This window comes from Miscanthus floridulus, chromosome 7 (assembly GCF_019320115.1).
Source record: "Miscanthus floridulus cultivar M001 chromosome 7, ASM1932011v1, whole genome shotgun sequence".
Lineage (NCBI taxonomy): Eukaryota > Viridiplantae > Streptophyta > Magnoliopsida > Poales > Poaceae > Miscanthus > Miscanthus floridulus.
The window spans coordinates 114,634,218-114,655,694 of record NC_089586.1 but is presented as its reverse complement, the minus strand read 5'-3'; the positions used below and the strand labels follow the sequence as shown (position 1 = coordinate 114,655,694).

Genomic DNA, 21,477 nt, shown 5'->3' with positions numbered 1-21,477 from the left:
CAGCAAAGTAGAACCCAAATTGAAAATGCAACTTAAGATGCTCAGTTTACTAGTAGTAAGCAAACGAGAGGTTCCAATGAAATATAGCAAGCCTCCATGTTTGCTGTGTACACAGATAAACAGTTAGCATTGCTTCAATCCCAAACAGCGTCCTTAAATACTATCTTGTCTTGATAAGAATTACAAGCCGAGAGCTTTCAAACGCTCCAAATGAGCATTACACAAACCACGTTGCTACAAAACCCTGCACAACCCAATATATAGCGCAACAACCTACAGCGCATAACCAAACTCCCCAGTAGCAGGAAACACAACTCCAGATATATGTTTTATCAGGTACGGCCGCCCCGATGCTGGTGGTGCGACACCGTATTGGGCCAGTAGCCAGCAAGGCAACCCCATGTGTACACAGGATCGGTCTCAGAATAGGTGATTTGGTTCTCCCTTCATGATGCTCGCAACTTTGTTCATTACCCCCTTGTCTTAGCTCTCTTCATTCCAAGGCTGTTGTGGAAAGGGGACGCTGAACCGGATCTCTGCATCCCTTCCTCACGAAGGGTGCCATTAAGCATTGCAAGCTCTCGTAGCTGCTGCTTCTTGAAGAAGTCCTGGGATTCATCCTGCAAAGAAGAAAACAAGAACTATTCAGCTATCCATTCTTCAAGATGGAGTAAAAGCAAACAAGCTAATAAGAGTTTTAAAAGGATAAAGGTGTTGATGGCATACCACAGGCTTTAGCAGATCTTCAAGGATCTCGCGGGCTTGCATCAGGCGAGCATCAATGATTTCAACAGGTAGCTCTGCCTCAACCAATATATGAAGGGGTTCATTCAGGTGTTCATATCCTGGCTTCCCTCGCATCATTTCCTCCTGAAAAATAATGGCACAAGTGACCCCAATCCCATAGCATAAAGTAAACAGAATCCACTAGATGTACACATGCATAAAGGTAGCTAGGCCATCTAAGGATGGATGGCCCCATTCTGGGAAGTTCCAGAAAGAAAGTGTTTTTTTAGAGAATCACCAGGTAGCCAGTGTGGGCTTTCATACCAAGACACAAACTGGAAGGTACATACAAGAAAACAATTTGAAAAACCAAGCAGTAACAAACTATAAAATAGCCATATTTTCCAAGCCAGAGGTTAATCAGGGATTCAGGGTTGATTTGGCTTTGAATGACTCAAGTCATACATGACGAATCAAGTCCATAAGTTCATAGTTCATATTTCATACATAAACTCCAAATTTCTGAGTACATCTAACAACCAAGTCCATAAAATTAAGAGGCACTAATCTGAATGTTTACCCGTGCTGGATCTTTGATGCTGCCGCGACCTCTTATCAGCACGCGGCAGTCTGTATTTGCCTCCACCCGCTTCAAGGAATTTCCTCTTGGACCAAGGATGCGGCCAACGAAATTGTACTAGGAGAATAGACATAAAAACAAGATGAGGATGTAGCAATTCAAGAGTATAACAATTTGTGAAATAGCACACTTACTGTTGGATATTTATCTACTGGGATATCGACCTTCATTGTTTTCTTGACAATAAGTCCAGAGGAGCTGCCTTGTGATCCTCCAAGCCAGCTATAAGCTGGTGAACTCTGCATGATCAGAAGTTGATCATATTATAAGTTTAGAACCCCTTTTCTCACTATTAGTGTTGGAAATGAAGCAAAGTGAGCTAAGATAGCAAATGAAAATCAACAGAATTCAAGCCAAAGGAAAAGCCATTGTGCAATGCGTACATTTTGATGGATCTGAATAAGTATAGGATTATGCTGAAAAGAGTGACGATGACACATCCAGCTATTCCTGTGCACATGGGTTCTATTTTTTAGAACAATATGTTTATGATCAGGCATAGCTTTGTCACAAGTCATTCTACATCGAATATGATTTCAATAAGAGCTACTGTTGCTGAAACATAAAATAGGTAGCAATCTGGTTAGACCAGTCAGCAGATTGCCAGATTCTGATTTAGGATGGCAACTGATTAGAATTGTCAGACTTTCAACATATGGAGCCAAATTAGTGACAATTAGCGTTAGCATGTTATCCAAACTTCGACACATGGAACACAGAAAAGAATTTAATGGCATCTTGGAACCCACTGCCTGAAAGGGATTATATTATAGTTAGCAAGTTAGCATAGGGGACAAGTAGTACGAGGAATGTAAGCATCTACATTTGAGTAAAAATCAGTTAGAGAAAACCTGATCTAAGCTTTCAAGATGGTAAATTAGGCATGAAGAGTAAGTAAGTCATGTTAAATAGTCAGTATCCATACTTCTGATTGAAACGCTGATGTCCACCCATTCATGTCAGTAGCTGCTCCATTTGAATACAATCCTCCCGTTGTTAGTGGACTACCATGTTCAAGGCCACTTTGATTTAAAAGGGACGCGTTCTCCAATAGTGTGGAAACACGTAAAATTTCTGCTCCAACATTGCAATTACAAGCACAAGATGTAGAAAAAGTTAGCAGTTAGAATTAGTGATTAGTAAATGCAGTTAGCATTAGTAATTAGTAAAGGCAGTCAGAATTAGTGAGTAGTAAATGCATAGATAACCTCACGTTGTTAGTGTCAAGACATTGATTTGGAAGAAATTTTCCATCTTAGAAGTAGACAGCTTGCAGAGTCAGAACAGAGTCAAGTTCTCTTATCTAAAATATTTATGTTGAGAATATATGCAAATATAGCATGTAACTACTATGGCAATCTTGGAACACCAAAAGAAGCTGCAAAAGAAAAACTTATAGTATGATAAAAAAAACATCGAAAACAAAACAAGCAGATATGCAATATAACACCTAAATGAAACAATGCAAAAATAAGTGTTCTTTATAGGATTATAACAGTTTGTCCCATACATGTACCCCAAGAGAGGAGAATAAATTTCTCTGGCTCATTCTCTGCAGATCGTCCTGGCCATTTATTATATCCAAGTGAACAGAAATAAAAAGGTGTGCTTCTATCTATTAATCCAAAACACATGAACCATCTTATATCTCTCACCAAGATCTAATTTTATGTGGATTTTAAATAATCAGAAGCGTGCACGTTGTTTGTCACTGTAAGCACAACAATGATCACTCAAAATTTAACCATCTGGATCTTTAAGTTCACCCAGCCACCCCGAACTGTGAGTCATGCACACTTGTGTCTCAAAGGAAACCACAATTCTACGAATTGTTGTTACCTCCAACCGATCATTTTCCAGCAATCAAGTGTTCACTGCTGTGCCGTTCTAGGAAGGGAATTCGATGACACTATGGTATGACTTCATTGTTATAGCTAGAGTGATCAGATGGACACAAGCCAGAGAGAGAGAGAGAGAGAGAGAGAGAGAGAGAGAGAGACTTCATTGTTATAGCTAGAGTGATCAGATGGACGAGGGAGAGAGTTCATTGTTATAGCTAGAGTGATCAGATGGACACAAGCCTGAGAGAGAGAGAGCTGATACTCATCCAATAACTGCTGGGTACACTTGCCAGAACCCTCTTGAGGAATTTATGGCAACGACAGAGAAATGCAATTCTCTAAATTACCGCTAAATATCAGAGGACTAGACAGAAATCAAGGAGTAAGTCTTATGAAACCAATACATTGAAACAACAGCGAAATGGCAGGGTTAGTGCTACTTAAGACATTTGCCTTTGGCCCACCTATACTTGGCCATGCAGCCCGAGGCACGACGGCACGGCACGAAGCCCGCTTTTTTAGCCCGACACGAGCACGGCACGGCCCGGTGACATGCGGGCCTGGGCTGGCCCGGCCCGAGGCAGCAGGCCGTGCCTGGGCCGCTGCTCAGGCCCGTGGGCTGGCACGGCACGGCCCGGCCTGAGTCAGCCGGCCCGGCAGCGGCCCGGCCACCCCCTCCCCCTCCTCACTCCTCCACTGACTCCCCGCGGCCCAGCTGGCCGGCCCACCATCCCCGCGGCCCAATTGGCCTCCCCCCTCCTCATATATAAGCGGAGCCGCACCCGCACGCCGCGGCCGCTCTCCCCCGCGCAGCGCTGCAGCCCCATCCCACCCCCGAACCCTAACTCCCTCCACTCTTCCCCCAGCCTCCGAGCCTGCCAGCGCTCTCATCCAGCGGCGGCGGCGCGGGAGCCACGCGGGCTAATCCGGTGACTCTACTGCGCCGTCCGTGGCCCAGCTGCTCGCGCTTCCTCCCCTTCCCCCTCTCTCTGGCTGCTCGCGCCACAGTAATCGCGCAACCTCGTGTTCGCGCGTCGTCGCCGACGCCTCGAGCTCCTGCTTCCCCGCGGCTCGCCGAATCCCCTCCATCCCCTTCTCTTCTCGTGGGATCCAACGTCGAGCGCCGCCATCGCCTCCCACAGTCCCGCCTCGGCTGCCGCGGGAACGAGCGCGCTGGCCCCAAGCTCCGCCCCGACGCCAGATCCGGCCACGAGATCCGCCCCGACGCCAGATCCGGCCACGAGATCCGCCCCAACGCCACGATCTCCGGCTGCTCGCTCACGCTTCCTCCCCTTCCCCCTCTCTCCGGCTGCTCGTTCGAGGACGCGTTCGCAACGGCCACCATCGACGAGGTCCCCGACACCGTCTACGGGCTCACGCTCTATCGCGGCGACGCCGACTCCTCCTGCAGGGCCTGCTTCCCCACTGTCTTCTACGGCTCCTGCCTCGTCCGCTACTCCGACCAGAACTTCCTCTCCATACCCTTCTCTTCTCGTCGGATCCGGCGTCGAGCGCCGCCACCGCCTCCCACCTCTCTTAGCCAGCGCCGCCCCTTCGCCACCCGCGCCCGGCCTGGAGGCGACGACGACGCCTCCGTTCCCCTCTCGTCGGGCTGCTGGGCCGGCACGGCCTGCTAAGATGCTCGGGCTTTTCAGGCCGGCCCGGCCCGAAAAATGGCCCGACAGGCCGTGCCTGGGCCGTTGGCCAGGCCCGGCGCCCGGTTCGGCCCGGCACGGGAGGCACGCGTGCCGTGCCGGCCCGACATCCTCCGGGCCGTGCCGAGCCGGGCCGGCCCGGTGGCCAAGTATAGGCCCACCTACAAGCAACAAGGCAGTCTGTTACAAGACTCAGACCAATGGTGCAACACACCCAAAGGAGTTTTCTATTTCTATGTATTTCCTTTTTTTTTTTGTGTGTGTGTGTGTGTGTGTGGGGGGGGGGGGGGGGGGGGGGGGGGATGGGGAGGTTGTTTTCTCTCTCTCTCTCTTTGAAACGCCGGCAAGAGAATTGGCCAGTAAATACAATCAGGAAAAACGAATTCAAAAGAAAAGAAAGGGAAAAGGGACCCGCTCGGTTTGAGTTGGATTCGTATTTCCACAATGAAACAGCGAGCAACAAGAATTGATTTTGCTGTAAGTTTGGCACATCCAAATCTGAACAAGAGGTGCAGAATGCACACGAACACCAATAGTCAACTATTCCTACATCGTAACAGAATATTCTGAATGCGTGGCAGCAGTATCAGTGCATCCAGCTATGGGTCATTCATCTGCTCAAATGCATCACGTTTAAATGGCATGACGGCACGAGATCTAACCTTGATTCAGCAACCGCACACTATGCGGGATCACTGGGATGAACGGGCCAAGCTTGTGCCTCTCCGCGAGCAGTTCGGCAAGGTACCTACAAAACCATCGGAACATGGTCATCATTCATCACGTGTGAACAGCCATGCAAACATAATTTTTTTAGTAAAAACAGGGTATAGCATGAAAATTCCCTAGGTGGGCTTCGCCCCCCGAATTGATCGAAAAAAAGGCTGAAAAATCCCCAAAATCCCACGGCATACACATGAAAGGACCATAAAGTGATCACGAACTGAACCAAGTAAATACTGAGCTAAGCGACTCGCTTGTTGAATCCAGCAGAAATCGAGCGAAAGTTCGACGAGAAGCAACTTTGACCAAAAAAACGAAGATCTTGCAGAGGCGAATCAGATCCGATGCTAAAAGGGCCTAAACCTCGGCGCGTTACACTAGATTCAAACCGTGAAAACTTCGATGCTCCCCAGAACGGACGACCCAGGCCCCAATCCGCTCCTCCAGGGCGCGATCGGAGCCGACACGAAGCAGGGGGGGAGCAGGAGACGCGGGCGAGGCGAAGTGCGATGGCTTACTTCTCGTGTTCGGCGACGGCAGCAGAGGGGGTGCGGAGGCCGGCGATGCGGGGGGAGTGCGGGGTGGTCGACGGCGAGGGCGAGTAGGCCATGTACCGCCCCGACGACATGTCTGCTGCTGCTGCTGCCGCTGCCGCTCTCCCTCCCTCGGCGAGATCTCAGCGGCCCGGGACTGTCGAGACGTCGTCGGCTGGAGCTGGCCTGGTAGATGGCGGCGGCGGGGAAGGAGGGAGGGAGGGAGGGAGAGGAGAGGGGAGTTGGAGGGGGTGGAGCGAGGTCTTATATCGGTGCGCGTGGCCGCCCGCGGGGGAGTGAGTAGAGACTAGGGAGTAGTGGTAGGCGCCCCGCGCGCGGTAACAGGTGAAGTGAATAGTGGCCGGGGCGTGGAGGCGAGCGTGGACGAGGGAGGTTGCGGGCGGCGCCCGCTCTCCCGGTGGTGGTTGGTAAATTTGCCGGGAGACTCGCGAGGAGCCAAGGAGGGTGGGAAATCTGACAGATCATCATCAGATTCAGACGAGGGGCGCGGCCTGCGTGCCGTCCGATTAGCAACGTACGGTACATAAAGAAGTATACGCTGGAGCATACTCCCTCAGTTCCAAACAGAGAGTCAAATCATCCCAAAAATTTAATCAAAATTATAGAAAGAAACACAAAGATTTAGGACATCAAATAGGTATACTGTAAAAAAATATAATTAATGAAGAATGTAAAGATACTAAGTTGATATCATAAATGATAGTATCTTAATTATTATATAACTTAGGTCAAACTTGAGATATTTTGATTCTCTAAGATTCATAGAATGACATATAATTTTGGACCAAGAGAGTACTAACTAGCCTGTTTTTTTTACCAGTATATATAGACATATTTTATACTTCTATGTGCACCTACATATATACCTCATCATGAGTCACATTTCAGTATCCCGAATGGAACAGCACTCCATGGCGGCGGTCAAAAACCATTTGCGATTTAATAGAGACTTCGCTATTTTTGGTAAAAGCTATGTTTTCAAATCACAGTACAGACACAAACACCCATACGTATAGCTACACGCACCTCTTATCCCTATTAGTATTTTCGCTGAGCCAATAACTCTTAAAACATCCGCGTCAAGTTAAGGACTTATCCATAGCCCCAAGTTTCATCTAAGGTTTTTTTTTCCGTCACTCAACTATGAAAATCATCATTTCACTACTCAAACATTCAATTTTTTGGACTCAATTTTATTCTTCAACCATCAAAATAGCCATTCTAGATCTCAAACTTTTATTTTTAGGATCAATCTATCCCTCGTTCTACATGGCACACATCACGAGAATTTAGCATGCCATGTGGAACAACGGACAAATATACTGCCTACAAATAAAAGTTTGAGGATCAAAATGATCTTTTCCAAAGTTGAAAGATAAAATTGAGGTCATAATAAAAGTTTAAGAACAAAAACAGTCATTTTCATGATTGAGGAATGAAATTGAGTATCTCTGTATCTATCTCTTCTCTATCTCTATCTCTATCTACCCATATAATACACCACTTCAAATTATCCTACAGCCACCAAACAAATCACACCTCTACAGTCACAACCTAAATTACGTCCACCCCACAAAACGTACACAGAAAAAGCCGACATTAAAAACGTGCGCACCAGAAAAAGATAACCCTTATTTGGAGGTGTGAAGAAGCTTGTCCTTGGAATATCTTGTACCATTTGGGGTTCATGAAACTTGTCCATATCCTGGCAAACAACAAGAATTTTGGCTAAACCAAACAAGGAATTAGATCCAACAGGGAAGTGCACCGAGAATATAGTGTATAAAGATGTCCTGGAATGGTGTCAAGGTGGTAAGTAATGTCCTAAATGACTATTTTTTAATCTCTATAATCCTTGTCAATTTAATTAGTTGATCAAAAAAAATTATTGCCATTGATTTGCATCCATCAGCAAAAACCGAAATACTAAGACGGAGAGAAGGCTTCGGCAAAACCCTCGGGGAGCAGAGATCAAGGCTTTATATTACCTCGAGATTCATTCTTATGCTGATCCGGTGGCATGACTGGCGAAGAACAGTTTTGGCTCCTGATTTCTTCTTTGCTCTTTCAGCTATCGTGTTGTTTTTTCTTTCCAGGCTTCTAGCTCCAGCTAATAGATTGGTAGTGAAATTGTGTATATGGACCACCATGCTAAAACATGAATCGATCTTTAGTTTTGTCCCTCTCATTGTTTGTCTTCTTGTGTATCGGTTTACACAATAATGAAAAAGTCGCTCAATGAAATTGTTTGTCTTCTTGTGTATCACCTAAAAAACACAAAATTTTGAAGGAAAAAACACGTACTAACTTTACTATGCCTTCTTATGCAAAAAATGTTTCCCCGATTGTATACATGATCAAATACAATTGTGTAAAAGCTAAACTATAGAAAAAAAAAGCATTGATTGTTTTCATGTGCATCCCCAAGATAAAACCGTGACATTAGCACGGACATTATACTAGTTAAGGGAAGTTTGAGAGAGAAATAATTATCCTGCTCTCTCTCTCTCTCTCTCTCTCTCTCTCTCTCTCTCTCTCTCTCTCTCTCTTCCTTCCTATGCTCATTTCTTTTTCATCAAAAATGAAAAGAGATTTCATTGCCTACGAATTGGTAGCGGAACCCTCAAGACTAGCGTTGGATCCACCTCTGCCTATAGCCCATGGTGTAAGCTTAAACTATAATTTTAAGTCGACCTAATGATAATGTAGGATATATACATCAAATAAAGTAATGCATGTGATAGAGTCATTTGTTAATCAATGGTATTTAAAGGTATAGTCAATTATACATGTAAAAAAGTTTTAAAAAGTTACTTTTTATCTTTTGAATTTTTGAATATGCATTCTTTGAATTCTAAGCCCGCCTCTGGTCCGAGTGCTCGAGCATGGTCCCATGAAAGCACTTGTTGATTCACCTCTCGTAACTGAGTCAGGCGTCGTGGTTGTAGTGTTTTCCATACGTATATTACGTGTAAGCACTAAATATTCTCACTCTCTTAATCTATGCTATCAAAGATATGAGATATCCTCTCAGTATCTATCCAATCTATCTCTGCTTAGGCCCCCGTTGGCAGTGGCGGATGCACGATGCGGGATAAGGGGGGGGGGGGGGGGGGGGGGCTAAAACAATGGAGATGTTGATTTGCATGAAGATTTAATGGTGAAATCAAGCTTTTGCTACAGTGATTAGTGGTGAAATCAAGCCCCCCAGCCCCCCCTTTGGATCCGCCCCTGCCCATTGGTATGACTAAACGGCTCCAGCTCCTTGTTATGGTACATGGAGGAGTTGGATCCGATGAAACAAAATATAGAGTGACTTAGCATACTCCTAATTTATTTTGGAACATGAGATAAAAAATAAACTCATTTCTAAGGTGGTGCATGAAGGAACCGAGGTCGAAACCAGTCGCAGCCAGGGAGCTCTAACAAATGAGACCTTAATCGGTTACGAGCGAGAGCTAAGTATTCTCCGCCCATAATAAATATCTATCGCTGATTCAGGAATGATTGACATCACCACCATTGTTGTAGCTCCCACGACGAGTTGCTATCGTCCCTTACGTGTTGTATATCTAACTAACGAAATGTAACGTGTAGAACACAAGATGTGGTGGTAGCTAGGGGAGGATAAGCCAGTACATCGATGATGACTTCTGACGACCAAGCTACGCCCAAGTTTACCCCCTCCTGGTTGCTTGCGTGTTCAAGTTACAATTAGTATTTACAAATGCAAGGGCAAGAAGCCAAGAAGTATCACAAAAAAGGAAGGCGGTAATTAAGCTCTCATGCATGTGGAGCAATCTATTGTTTTTTACTGGACATTTCTGCGCAGATGGTTCTAGGTAAATTAGCAAGCTCGCTAAATAATTAAACACTAGAGCGATAATTGTCATTACTTGAGGCGATACTAGCAGAGGACAGTTGTCTGTGCAGTAGGTAATGCTCCTGTTTATGGAATACACATATAATAATATAGAACCTATTAAAGAACGATAATACAGACCATAAATAGACATTTGTATAAGTATTTTATATCACGGCTGTCAATGCTACCACACACTAGGGGAATACTTGTCTTGCAGAATACACGAGCGACGACTTCCATGATTTAAACTGAACCGTTCCTGATTTCCAGTACGTTAAGCAATTGCGAGATAATGATGATTAAAACAGCGCTGAAAAGTACAAAGCGCGCACAGCACACTCAATCCCATCATCTGAGTCTGATATATGTGAAAAATACAAGACACCAAGATGCCACCTGAGCCTGCCTGCCATTTGCCAAGGAAATAGGAAAAATCATCGGTGAACGGCGCGAGGGGTGATGAGCAGATAGACACTGCCCATTACTGTAGTGGCATTACATTGGCCGCGCGCAGGCCGGCGGGTTGGTTCAAGTCAGAGGCGATCGATCGCTGGGCACGGCAGGGCCAGGCGGGGTGCATGAATGGCGATGACCCAGCGGCGCGTCCCGATCAGCCAGCCTGTCGCGGCGAAACGAAAGGGAAAGGCCCCCGAGGCAAAAGCGAAAGGCGCAGGGTGTTGATTGCGCCGCGAGAAAAGCGGGGCGGAGGATCCACCTGCCAACATCTTCTTCTTCTGATGGCAACGCCACTGATTTGTCCACCTCCCCACTCCCCAGCCGGCCTTCTGCTGAATCCATCTTGGCATTCACATTCCGTCAGGCTGCAGCAGCCTACAGACTCACTCCAGCCGTCCAGCGTCATGGTGCAGACAAAACTGCAAGTCTGCAAGCCATTTTTCGCAAGTTTCACGGTGTTTGAGGTCGACGCATCCCTGGGGTGGGGAGTTCCCTGCGACTGCGAGATGGAGACCGAGAGGCAGGGCAGGGCAGTGGGCAGGCCAGGCGTCTCGCGCTCGGGTTAAAGAAACGGACATAATCATTGGTGCAAAGCGTCCAGGAAGGCGCCAACGCCAACAATTTGTAGTTGTTGGCCTGTTGCAAGCCGCATCGCCGGAACGCAGCGCAGTGCAGGGCAGGCTGCAGGGATCCAATGCCAATATGGCTACCAAATTCTGGCTGGTAGTTAACTCCTATTATTATGTGTTTCAGACATCGGGGCCCCACCCCCACGTAAGCTGTCACTTGCCTACCTGTACTGGCCTACTGGGCCTGTCGGATTGTTTTTTTTTTCAAGAAGCCTGCGCAGATTGCTGATGCAGCGGAGATGCTGCTGGGGCATATCCGCATCTGATATCGGTAAGAGTGCGATCCAAGGGAAGATTACTGTGCAGAGACAGTAAGGTCAAATAATGTTGGGTGTGTGCTGTCTGTGTAAGGGTACCTTTTCCGTTCGCAGGTTTCTGCGAATTGTGATGGTGATGAACTAAATTGGGCTTTTTCCAGTTACTGTGAATCTTAATCACAGTTACCACTTACCACAAATCATTGCCCTTCTGGTTACATTTGTGACCTGACCACCAGACAGACTCTCGTTAATTTCTCCTCAATCATCGCCATCTTGTGTCCATCGTCAGCCATCCGAGAAGATCAGGGTTATTAAAATCCACTTGAAACTACTAGCAACAGACAACTAGTAACAGAGAAATCAGAGCGGGGGGCCCTCCTCCGCACGCTCATGCTCACTCCGTTCTAAAAAATATATATATATATATAATTCTCGTTTCTCGAGAAGCCAATCAATTTTAACTTTGAGCAAAAATTTATAAAAAGGTACCGACTTTTATAATATAAAATAAGTATCAATAGATTGATGATGGGATATATTTTCATAATAAATCTGGTTTCAGACATAAATGTTAATACTAATCACTATAAACTTAGTTAAACTTTAGCAAATTTGATCGGCACGAATCTCATAGTTGCGTTCTTTTTTGGACAGAAGGAGTACGTGTCACTGTCTATTTTTCTTGCAAAAACCCTTAAGCAGGGTTATTAAACCCCACTTGAAACTACTACCACATGAGAAATCAGAGCATTGGTGGCTCCTCCGCACTTCGATACGCGTCGCTGCCTATTTCGCACAAAAGGGTTTCGAAACTAACCCACAACCCAGTTCGTTATTCCTAAATAGTGTTCATGTTTAGATATTTTCATTTGAACCCCTAATGTAAAATTTATTCTGATGCAAAGAAGAGGAAATTCGAGACTTGCCTTTTTTTTTGCATAACCCCCTAGAGTTTTGTGGAGAGCTCCCTCTAGGCCTCCACCCAACCTGAACCCTAACCTCCTCCCTAGTCCTTTCTCTCTCTTCTCCCGACCGTCGATGCCGCTCGCATATCGTCACATCTCTTCCCGGTTCGCTGTCGTCGCTCCTCCACATCCTCCACAGGCGTTTCTCCACCCAGCTAGCTTGTGCCCCCCTATGAGAGGCAGCTTCATCTCCTTTTCTTCCATGTGCTATATATGTCAACTAGATGAATCTTATTTTCTCTAAGCACCTTTAAAATCTAACATGTTAACTTTGATATATGGTGATCCAATGAAGCTCATACATACCGAACTTCGCACCACATAACCCTAACTACTCCAAATCCTAACACTTTTATGAATTTCTTCTTGTTTCTTCGATATGGAGGAAGGGTCGTCAGGGCGATGCCAACATCTGGTTAAAGGAGAAGAAGAAGGATCGAGCAACCCAACTATATAGAGATGAGTCAGTCACGCCATCACATTTGATGCGACTTGATCACGCTAGGCACTTTGGCATGACTCAACTTTCACACAAGCTCCATGTGGTTGGTTTGATCCATGGGAGCTACCGTGGCACCCCTAAGTCCTATCACTGCATGTGACACGACTCAGTGATCAGTTGCACCACGTCTACTAGAGTAGCAAAAAATTAATTCTTAAAAGTTTAGTTAGGAATGAGCTGTTTAGCCATTCTCGGTGGAGAATTTCATGACGTTGTTTCCAAGATTGACAACATCATGTCAAATGGAATGAAACAAGGTTGAGACATCCATCCTTAATGCATAGTTTCGTTGTATTATTTCATAGACATTTAATTTCATGATTCATATAGAGTTTCGTTACTTCTTCTCTGTTCTAAAAAACATTGTCATGTCATTAAAAATATCTATGTGGTAACCTATTAAAAGCAGATGAAGCTCCTATGAAACTTTTACTGAGACTAGTCTTGAGACAGTTTCAGCTGTAAAGCCATGAGATAGTTTTCATACTTATACCAATCAATATAGCCAGGTTCTTCAACTTAAACTTTGTATCCAATCTTCTGCCATCTCCTATCATGAACCTACTAACTTTTTCTCTCTTAACTCATGTGTAGAGATAGTTTGTTGTGTATACTAATTATTTTGTTTTCTCTCTTCTATTTATTTTTATGGCACATCAGCATTTTGTCTACTTGACACTCTAATTAATTACTATCTAGTGAGACTAATCGTTATTAAAATAGGAGGAGCATTAGGAGATCCCCGCCCCACACACGACCCACCCGACGCCATGACCGCGAGCGAATCCACCACCACCATGTGACCAAGGTTGGCTACAGAAATAGGAGAAGAAATCCTCCCCACGTCGCCGTGCTCGTTCTGCGCGTCCACCAGCCCGCCCCCCAACCCCACCCAGCGCGACGAAGCCGGGGGGCGATCGCTCCAGCGCCGCCGGCGACCTTACCCCCTGGGAGCCGCCGGCGGTACCCCGCCTCGTCGAACCCTCAGGCCTCAGGCCTCAGGTTCGTTGGTTTGTTTGTTCTTTTTTTTCTTCCGACATTTCTACCGTGCGGATCCTCTGATTCGGTCGCTTTCAAGCGCTGACGCGGTCAGCTCCTTGATCCGCTAGGGGGGAGGAGAATGTGCTGCGTCGCGGTCGTCTGTAACTCTGGATGAGATCCGATTTATGTGAGTGCGTCTGATTTCGCTGGGTCCCGGGTGTTTGTTTGACACCTCGATTGGTCCCTACTGCAGAGTTTGAATTATGTAGGCATTTCATGCGATTTCGAGTCGGAACACAACCATCAGTACACGCTGTTGGAATGGAATCTAGGATGATCTGTATCGGAAGGCTGGGATAACCTATTAACATCCCAGCTCTTATTCTATGGAATATAGGGTGGTTCATGCTTTGGATGAAATCGAGATACTGGTCAGCTATAAACAGATACCAATGGATTTTCATAGGCACGATCCCACCTCCCCTTCACGCCAATCACCTCCAGTTCATGGTATATATTTTAGTTTGTAAATCCTGCATGATCTAGGCCGATTTCTTTCTGCCAGGCTTCAGAGCACATGGCATTTGCATATTCCTTTGGGGTTGGTGATCACCGTCTTTGGGGTATTGCGGTGGCAAAGGCAAGCGAGGGCTATTGGTTCTTGTTCTGCCCTTGTAGTCGTGTACATCTTGTGATTGCAGAGCTTATCAATGTGAGAGGAGCCAACCACATATAATTACTAGGATGATGGGTTCTTTGACTTCGATTCAGTTTTGTCTAGGTGATATGAACAGAAATTTCACGGACCAACCCTGTGAGCTTGATATCCAGGATTCACAAATATGTTCCAGCCCCAGCATTAATTCTTTTGTACGCTTCATTTTTCAACAACCAGACTTTATTAAGTTATATTTGGCCTGATATTCTCTGGGCTAGTGAAACCTCATTTGTAGTGAGGGACCAGCAGCTGTATAGTGATTCCTGTGTATCACGGAGCTATGTTCTTATGAAATAAAAAGCTTCAGATTTTGTTCTCTTAGTTGGCATGTCTGTTCGTTTCATCATGATAAGAAAATGATCTTAACTCCGGCTAATCCATATGTTGTCTGCAGGTCTAAGTAGTTTGTGTGGTTTTGTGAGTTATCCAAAGTTGCACCGCGAAGATGAGTACTGTTAATCGCTATCAACACATCAAGTCAACGAAGCCTATTGTAGGTATATAAGATATTCTTTGGTAACACAGTACTACGCTATTGCCATGTGGCATGCTTTTGTTCTGCGCATACATTGATGCTAATGATGGCATGAGTACATGACAATACAATGATAGTCATAATTCAATAAATAAATAAACTTCTGGCATGAACGTACTATATTCTTGAATATGATATAAGAGTGTGTTTTGTGCCATAGCTTGATTTTTCAATATTACATTATTCAACTCCACAAATAGTAGCAAGTGACTCTTTGGTTCCTTTTATTTTCTGTCACATACTCACATGCATGTTTTTTTAGGCAAAGCAAGAAAATTGAAGGATCTTATGATAAAAAGTGACAATAGGATATGTGCTGATTGTGGTGCACCTGATCCCAAATGGGCGTAAGTGAAGTCATTGTTTCTGATTAAACTTTTATTATTATGTTTACCATTTCAGAAGATAGCTACTTGCATGGCTTCTCGACAGAAAGATTCTTCCTTTTTATGTTGATAAACTGGATCATTGGTTTCTTTAATGTGAAGACAGAATGCAATGGAGCGCGCACGTGCACACACAAAGCTTTGCTGCTATACCCATGCTATTCGATTGCCGCCGCATTATCGTCGCACTCTTCCCGCGTTCGCGCTGTCGTCGCTCCTCCACATCCTCCACAGGCGTTTCTCCACCCAGCTAGCTTGTGCCCCCCTATGAGAGGCAGCTTCATCTCCTTTTCTTCCATGTGCTATATATGTCAACTAGATGAATCTTATTTTCTCTAAGCACCTTTAAATCTAACATATTAACTTTGATATATGCTGATCCAATGAAGCTCATACATACCGAACTTCGCACCACATAACCCTAACTACTCCAAATCCTAACACTTTTATGAATTTCTTCTTGTTTCTTCGATATGGAGGAAGGGTCGTCAGGGCGATGCCAACATCTGGTTAAAGGAGAAGAAGAAGGATCGAGCAACCCAACTATATAGAGATGAGTCAGTCACGCCATCACATTTGATGCGACTTGATCACGCTAGGCACTTTGGCATGACTCGACTTTCACACAAGCTCCATGTGGTTAGTTTGATCCATGGGAGCTACCGTGGCACCCCTAAGTCCTATCACTGCATGTGACACGACTCAGTGATCAGTTGCACCACGTCTACTAGAGTAGCAAAAAATTAATTCTTAAAAGTTTAGTTAGGAATGAGCTGTTTAGCCATTCTCGGTGGAGAATTTCATGACGTTGTTTCCAAGATTGACAACATCATGTCAAATGGAATGAAACAAGGTTGAGACATCCATCCTTAATGCATAGTTTCGTTGTATTATTTCATAGACATTTAATTTCATGATTCATATAGAGTTTCGTTACTTCTTCTCTCGTTCTAAAAACATTGTCATGTCATTAAAAATATCTATGTGGTAACCTATTAAAAGCAGATGAAGCTCCTATGAAACTTTTACTGAGACTAGTCTTGAGACAGTTTCAGCCTGTAAAGCCATGAGATAGTTTTCATACTTATACCAATCAATATAGCCAGGTTCTTCAACTTAAACTTTGTATCCAATCTTCTGCCATCTCCTATCATGAACCTACTAACTTTTTCTCTCTTAACTCATGTGTAGAGATAGTTTGTTGTGTATACTAATTATTTTGTTTTCTCTCTTCTATTTATTTTTATGGCACATCAGCATTTTGTCTACTTGACACTCTAATTAATTACTATCTAGTGAGACTAATCGTTATTAAAATAGGAGGAGCATTAGGAGATCCCCGCCCCACACACGACCCACCCGACGCCATGACCGCGAGCGAATCCACCACCACCATGTGACCAAGGTTGGCTACAGAAATAGGAGAAGAAATCCTCCCCACGTCGCCGTGCTCGTTCTGCGCGTCCACCAGCCCGCCCCCCAACCCCACCCAGCGCGACGAAGCCGGGGGGCGATCGCTCCAGCGCCGCCGGCGACCTTACCCCCTGGGAGCCGCCGGCGGTACCCCGCCTCGTCGAACCCTCAGGCCTCAGGCCTCAGGTTCGTTGGTTTGTTTGTTCTTTTTTTTCTTCCGACATTTCTACCGTGCGGATCCTCTGATTCGGTCGCTTTCAAGCGCTGACGCGGTCAGCTCCTTGATCCGCTAGGGGGGAGGAGAATGTGCTGCGTCGCGGTCGTCTGTAACTCTGGATGAGATCCGATTTATGTGAGTGCGTCTGATTTCGCTGGGTCCCGGGTGTTTGTTTGACACCTCGATTGGTCCCTACTGCAGAGTTTGAATTATGTAGGCATTTCATGCGATTTCGAGTCGGAACACAACCATCAGTACACGCTGTTGGAATGGAATCTAGGATGATCTGTATCGGAAGGCTGGGATAACCTATTAACATCCCAGCTCTTATTCTATGGAATATAGGGTGGTTCATGCTTTGGATGAAATCGAGATACTGGTCAGCTATAAACAGATACCAATGGATTTTCATAGGCACGATCCCACCTCCCCTTCACGCCAATCACCTCCAGTTCATGGTATATATTTTAGTTTGTAAATCCTGCATGATCTAGGCCGATTTCTTTCTGCCAGGCTTCAGAGCACATGGCATTTGCATATTCCTTTGGGGTTGGTGATCACCGTCTTTGGGGTATTGCGGTGGCAAAGGCAAGCGAGGGCTATTGGTTCTTGTTCTGCCCTTGTAGTCGTGTACATCTTGTGATTGCAGAGCTTATCAATGTGAGAGGAGCCAACCACATATAATTACTAGGATGATGGGTTCTTTGACTTCGATTCAGTTTTGTCTAGGTGATATGAACAGAAATTTCACGGACCAACCCTGTGAGCTTGATATCCAGGATTCACAAATATGTTCCAGCCCCAGCATTAATTCTTTTGTACGCTTCATTTTTCAACAACCAGACTTTATTAAGTTATATTTGGCCTGATATTCTCTGGGCTAGTGAAACCTCATTTGTAGTGAGGGACCAGCAGCTGTATAGTGATTCCTGTGTATCACGGAGCTATGTTCTTATGAAATAAAAAGCTTCAGATTTTGTTCTCTTAGTTGGCATGTCTGTTCGTTTCATCATGATAAGAAAATGATCTTAACTCCGGCTAATCCATATGTTGTCTGCAGGTCTAAGTAGTTTGTGTGGTTTTGTGAGTTATCCAAAGTTGCACCGCGAAGATGAGTACTGTTAATCGCTATCAACACATCAAGTCAACGAAGCCTATTGTAGGTATATAAGATATTCTTTGGTAACACAGTACTACGCTATTGCCATGTGGCATGCTTTTGTTCTGCGCATACATTGATGCTAATGATGGCATGAGTACATGACAATACAATGATAGTCATAATTCAATAAATAAATAAACTTCTGGCATGAACGTACTATATTCTTGAATATGATATAAGAGTGTGTTTTGTGCCATAGCTTGATTTTTCAATATTACATTATTCAACTCCACAAATAGTAGCAAGTGACTCTTTGGTTCCTTTTATTTTCTGTCACATACTCACATGCATGTTTTTTTAGGCAAAGCAAGAAAATTGAAGGATCTTATGATAAAAAGTGACAATAGGATATGTGCTGATTGTGGTGCACCTGATCCCAAATGGGCGTAAGTGAAGTCATTGTTTCTGATTAAACTTTTATTATTATGTTTACCATTTCAGAAGATAGCTACTTGCATGGCTTCTCGACAGAAAGATTCTTCCTTTTTATGTTGATAAACTGGATCATTGGTTTCTTTAATGTGAAGACAGAATGCAATGGAGCGCGCACGTGCACACACAAAGCTTTGCTGCTATACCCATGCTATTGATTACAAAAACCAAATGCTGAATATGCTTAGTACTTTATTTTGATTTTTTCATCTCATTATACATAGGTTGTAAAAGCTATTTGTTTTTTGTGCATTTCAGATCTGCTAATATTGGAGTGTTTCTTTGCTTAAAATGTGGAGATGTTCATAGGGCACTTGGACCTGACATTTCAAAGGTTATTTGAACCGTGACAAACTTCTATTTACATTTCTTTTCAGTGTAATGTACATATATGTGAATGCACCTTCAAACTCATCAGTTTTTCAGTATTCATATGATCTGTTGTCTGCCATAGCTCATCCTTAGACTCCTTACTCATGTCATGCTTCCACCTGTTCTCTATCAGGTATTGTCTGTAACTTTGGATGATTGGTCTGATAGTGATATTGACTCCATGCTTGAGGTTGGTGGAAACTCATATGCAAATTCAATTTATGAGGCTTTTCTTCCAAAAGATCACCCAAAACCCAAACCAGATTCAACGATGGAATATAGGACAAAATTTATAAGGTCTGCTAACTGTTCAATTCCGTACTCTGTAATGTCACCAATGTTTTCCTATATAATAATCCTTTTATCTTTTTTATATACAGAGCTAAGTATGAGACACAAGATTTTTTGAAGCCAAGTTTGCGCATTTCATCGAGATCATCTTTTAAATCTACCACTTCTGTGAAGAGTGTAGATAGCAATTTCTCTAGCACTTCAAGGAAGGATGTCTCTGTAAGTTGTGCTGAGAAATAGATCTTACATTTCTTTTAATACTCACTCTTCTATTTCCTGGCTTCCATGATTTCTGCATAGCAATTGCATGTCTGTGATGGAGCATGTTCATTGAAACTTGTATGGTTGTAGTGATCTAGTCAATCTACCTTACCCTTACAAATTTATCACAGGATGATACAAGAGAATTTGTTGGAGAGTTGAATATTACAGTGGTGAAAGGTACTAACTTGGCCGTGAGAGACATGCTAACAAGTGATCCATATGTTATTTTAACACTCGGAGGGCAGGTATATTTATATAATGTTTATATACATAAATCATTTTATTTATCATTCTAGTTTTGCTCCAAAAAAAAATCAGCAATTGGTCCTAACTGCAGAAAGCTCAATCGACGGTTAAAAAAAGTGATTTGAATCCGGTATGGAATGAAGTGCTTAAGATATCTGTTCCTCGAAATTACCGACCTTTAAAACTTGTAAGTTTTATCATTAGAACCTTTAAATTATTTTCCTTATATTCAAAGGACTCTAGTTCAAGCAAGAGTATAATATGCTAAGTGTCATGAATCATGGCAAAGTTCTTAGGGTGCTTCCTTGAATTCAGTCACATGTTAGTCCCTATGTCCCAAAATAACTACACATCTCACTTTTCTGGAAGTCAAACTTTTTAAAGTTTGACTAAATTTATAGAAACTATTATCAACATCTGTATCTCCTAATATGTTTATTATGAAATTAATGTAATCATACTTATTATAAATCATAAATATTAATATATTTTTGTATAGATTTAGTCAAACTTAAAAAAAAATTGTCGAAGAACAAGTGTGCAGTTATTTTGGGACGGAGGGAGTAATATGTAGTATGGAATAACTCGAAAAAAGCACTTAAAAATAATTACACATAATGCTTCAAGAAAAGGGCAGAGCATTGAGAAAGTAGCGAAGACAAAAGCTGCTGGCCATTAGCGACATGAAAGTAATACACATAATCTCCATGTCCAGGAAGTGTATGACCATGATATGTTCTCAGCCGATGATATCATGGGTGAAGCAGAGATAGATCTCCAACCATTGATCACAGCTGCCATGGCCTTTGGAGATACTTCACGTCTTGGTGACATGCAAATTGGGAGGTGGATTATGACCAAAGACAACGCCCTGATGAAAGATAGCACAGTGAATGTTGTGGCAGGCAAGGTAAAACAGGAGGTGCACTTAAAGCTGCAGAACGTAGAATCAGGTGAGTTGGAGTTAGAGCTAGAATGGGTTCTAGACTAACGATAACTCCCCTGACCTGTCTAAAGATCTATCCTGAAGATACATCGTTGTTTTCAAGCTGTCCACTTGATGGTCTTGGATATTTTTGCGGGATGGCTTGAATCTGTTAAAAATGTCATTGTAGAATATCCTTGTGTAACTGTCGGTTATACTCACAGCCTTTCATTTCCCCCCCCCTTTGGTAACTGGTTGTCATGCCTTGTAAGTATTCGTTGTCTCTTGTTTGTTGTTGTATTGTCCCATTGAAAGGACATGTGTCTTATAAGAGATGACAATTATAGCTAGTGAACTCTTTGTGCTGATGCCACGTTGGCGCTGCACTAGCTATTGGGTTTGTTTTCCTAGAGCTTTGCATAGCCGAGTCTGACCGATTCAGTTTTGTCGTTGGAGATGCTGCTGCACTGGCTAAGTGACATTTTGCGACACTTTGTTCTTACCATTCATCGATAATACTTCTATGGTCTCTAAAATAATATTATGGATTTTGTTCTCACCTTTCATCGATAATACTTCTATGGTCCTTAAAATAATATTATGCAGTATGGAACATATTGCTTCAGTCTCATCAAGAAAAAAAGAGATGCAAGATCTTGCAATCCAAAACATGTTTTAAGAATTTATGGACCTAGATGACACACCGTGACAAGTTCATG

General features: G+C 43.8%; 2 protein-coding genes and 1 long non-coding RNA gene across 10 annotated transcripts; 2 read left to right on the top strand and 1 right to left on the bottom strand.

Moving 5' to 3' along the window:
• Positions 1-56: 56 nt before the first annotated feature.
• On the bottom strand, positions 57-6,357 carry LOC136467646 (KH domain-containing protein At5g56140-like). Its single transcript, XM_066466413.1, has 7 exons — positions 6,104-6,357; positions 5,525-5,610; positions 2,292-2,440; positions 1,501-1,605; positions 1,307-1,423; positions 727-870; positions 57-620 (listed from the first exon to the last, which is right to left on the bottom strand). The coding sequence occupies exons 1-7, from the start codon at positions 6,211-6,213 to the stop codon at positions 471-473; spliced, it is 861 nt and encodes a 286-aa protein (XP_066322510.1). The 5' UTR covers positions 6,214-6,357; the 3' UTR covers positions 57-470.
• Positions 6,358-13,534: 7,177 nt separating this feature from the next.
• On the top strand, positions 13,535-15,426 carry LOC136467648 (uncharacterized). Its single transcript, XR_010761606.1, has 3 exons — positions 13,535-13,818; positions 14,910-15,012; positions 15,313-15,426. It is a non-coding gene; the product is annotated as an uncharacterized lncRNA (long non-coding RNA).
• Positions 15,427-16,760: 1,334 nt separating this feature from the next.
• LOC136467642 (ADP-ribosylation factor GTPase-activating protein AGD12-like) lies at positions 16,761-21,267 on the top strand. Of its 8 annotated transcripts, none has more exons than XM_066466408.1 (10): positions 16,762-17,028; positions 17,143-17,201; positions 18,127-18,229; positions 18,530-18,614; positions 18,919-18,994; positions 19,166-19,329; positions 19,413-19,542; positions 19,716-19,832; positions 19,925-20,020; positions 20,549-21,267. In XM_066466408.1, exons 3-10 carry the CDS (start codon positions 18,178-18,180, stop codon positions 20,822-20,824), a joined length of 996 nt encoding a protein of 331 aa, XP_066322505.1. In that variant the 5' UTR covers positions 16,762-17,028; positions 17,143-17,201; positions 18,127-18,177; the 3' UTR covers positions 20,825-21,267. The 8 variants fall into 8 exon arrangements, with proteins under 8 accessions (XP_066322507.1, XP_066322505.1, XP_066322503.1 ...); XM_066466406.1 differs by having other exon boundaries at positions 16,762-17,035; XM_066466404.1 differs by lacking the exon at positions 17,143-17,201.
• Positions 21,268-21,477: the final 210 nt, after the last annotated feature.

Excerpts from the sequence above, each read along its gene's own strand:
- LOC136467646 (XM_066466413.1), bottom strand. The coding sequence starts at position 6,213 with ATGTCGTCGGGGCGGTACATGGCCTACTCGCCCTCGCCGTCGACCACC. Across the intron at positions 5,611-6,103 it reads GCCGTCGCCGAACACGAGAA|GTACCTTGCCGAACTGCTCG; the intron begins GTAAGCCATCGC and ends ATGGTTTTGTAG. Across the intron at positions 1,424-1,500 it reads CAGTAGATAAATATCCAACA|TACAATTTCGTTGGCCGCAT; the intron begins GTAAGTGTGCTA and ends CTATTCTCCTAG.
- LOC136467642 (XM_066466404.1), top strand. The coding sequence starts at position 18,178 with ATGAGTACTGTTAATCGCTATCAACACATCAAGTCAACGAAGCCTATT. Across the intron at positions 19,330-19,412 it reads TATAGGACAAAATTTATAAG|AGCTAAGTATGAGACACAAG; the intron begins GTCTGCTAACTG and ends TTTTATATACAG. Across the intron at positions 20,021-20,548 it reads ATTACCGACCTTTAAAACTT|GAAGTGTATGACCATGATAT; the intron begins GTAAGTTTTATC and ends CTCCATGTCCAG.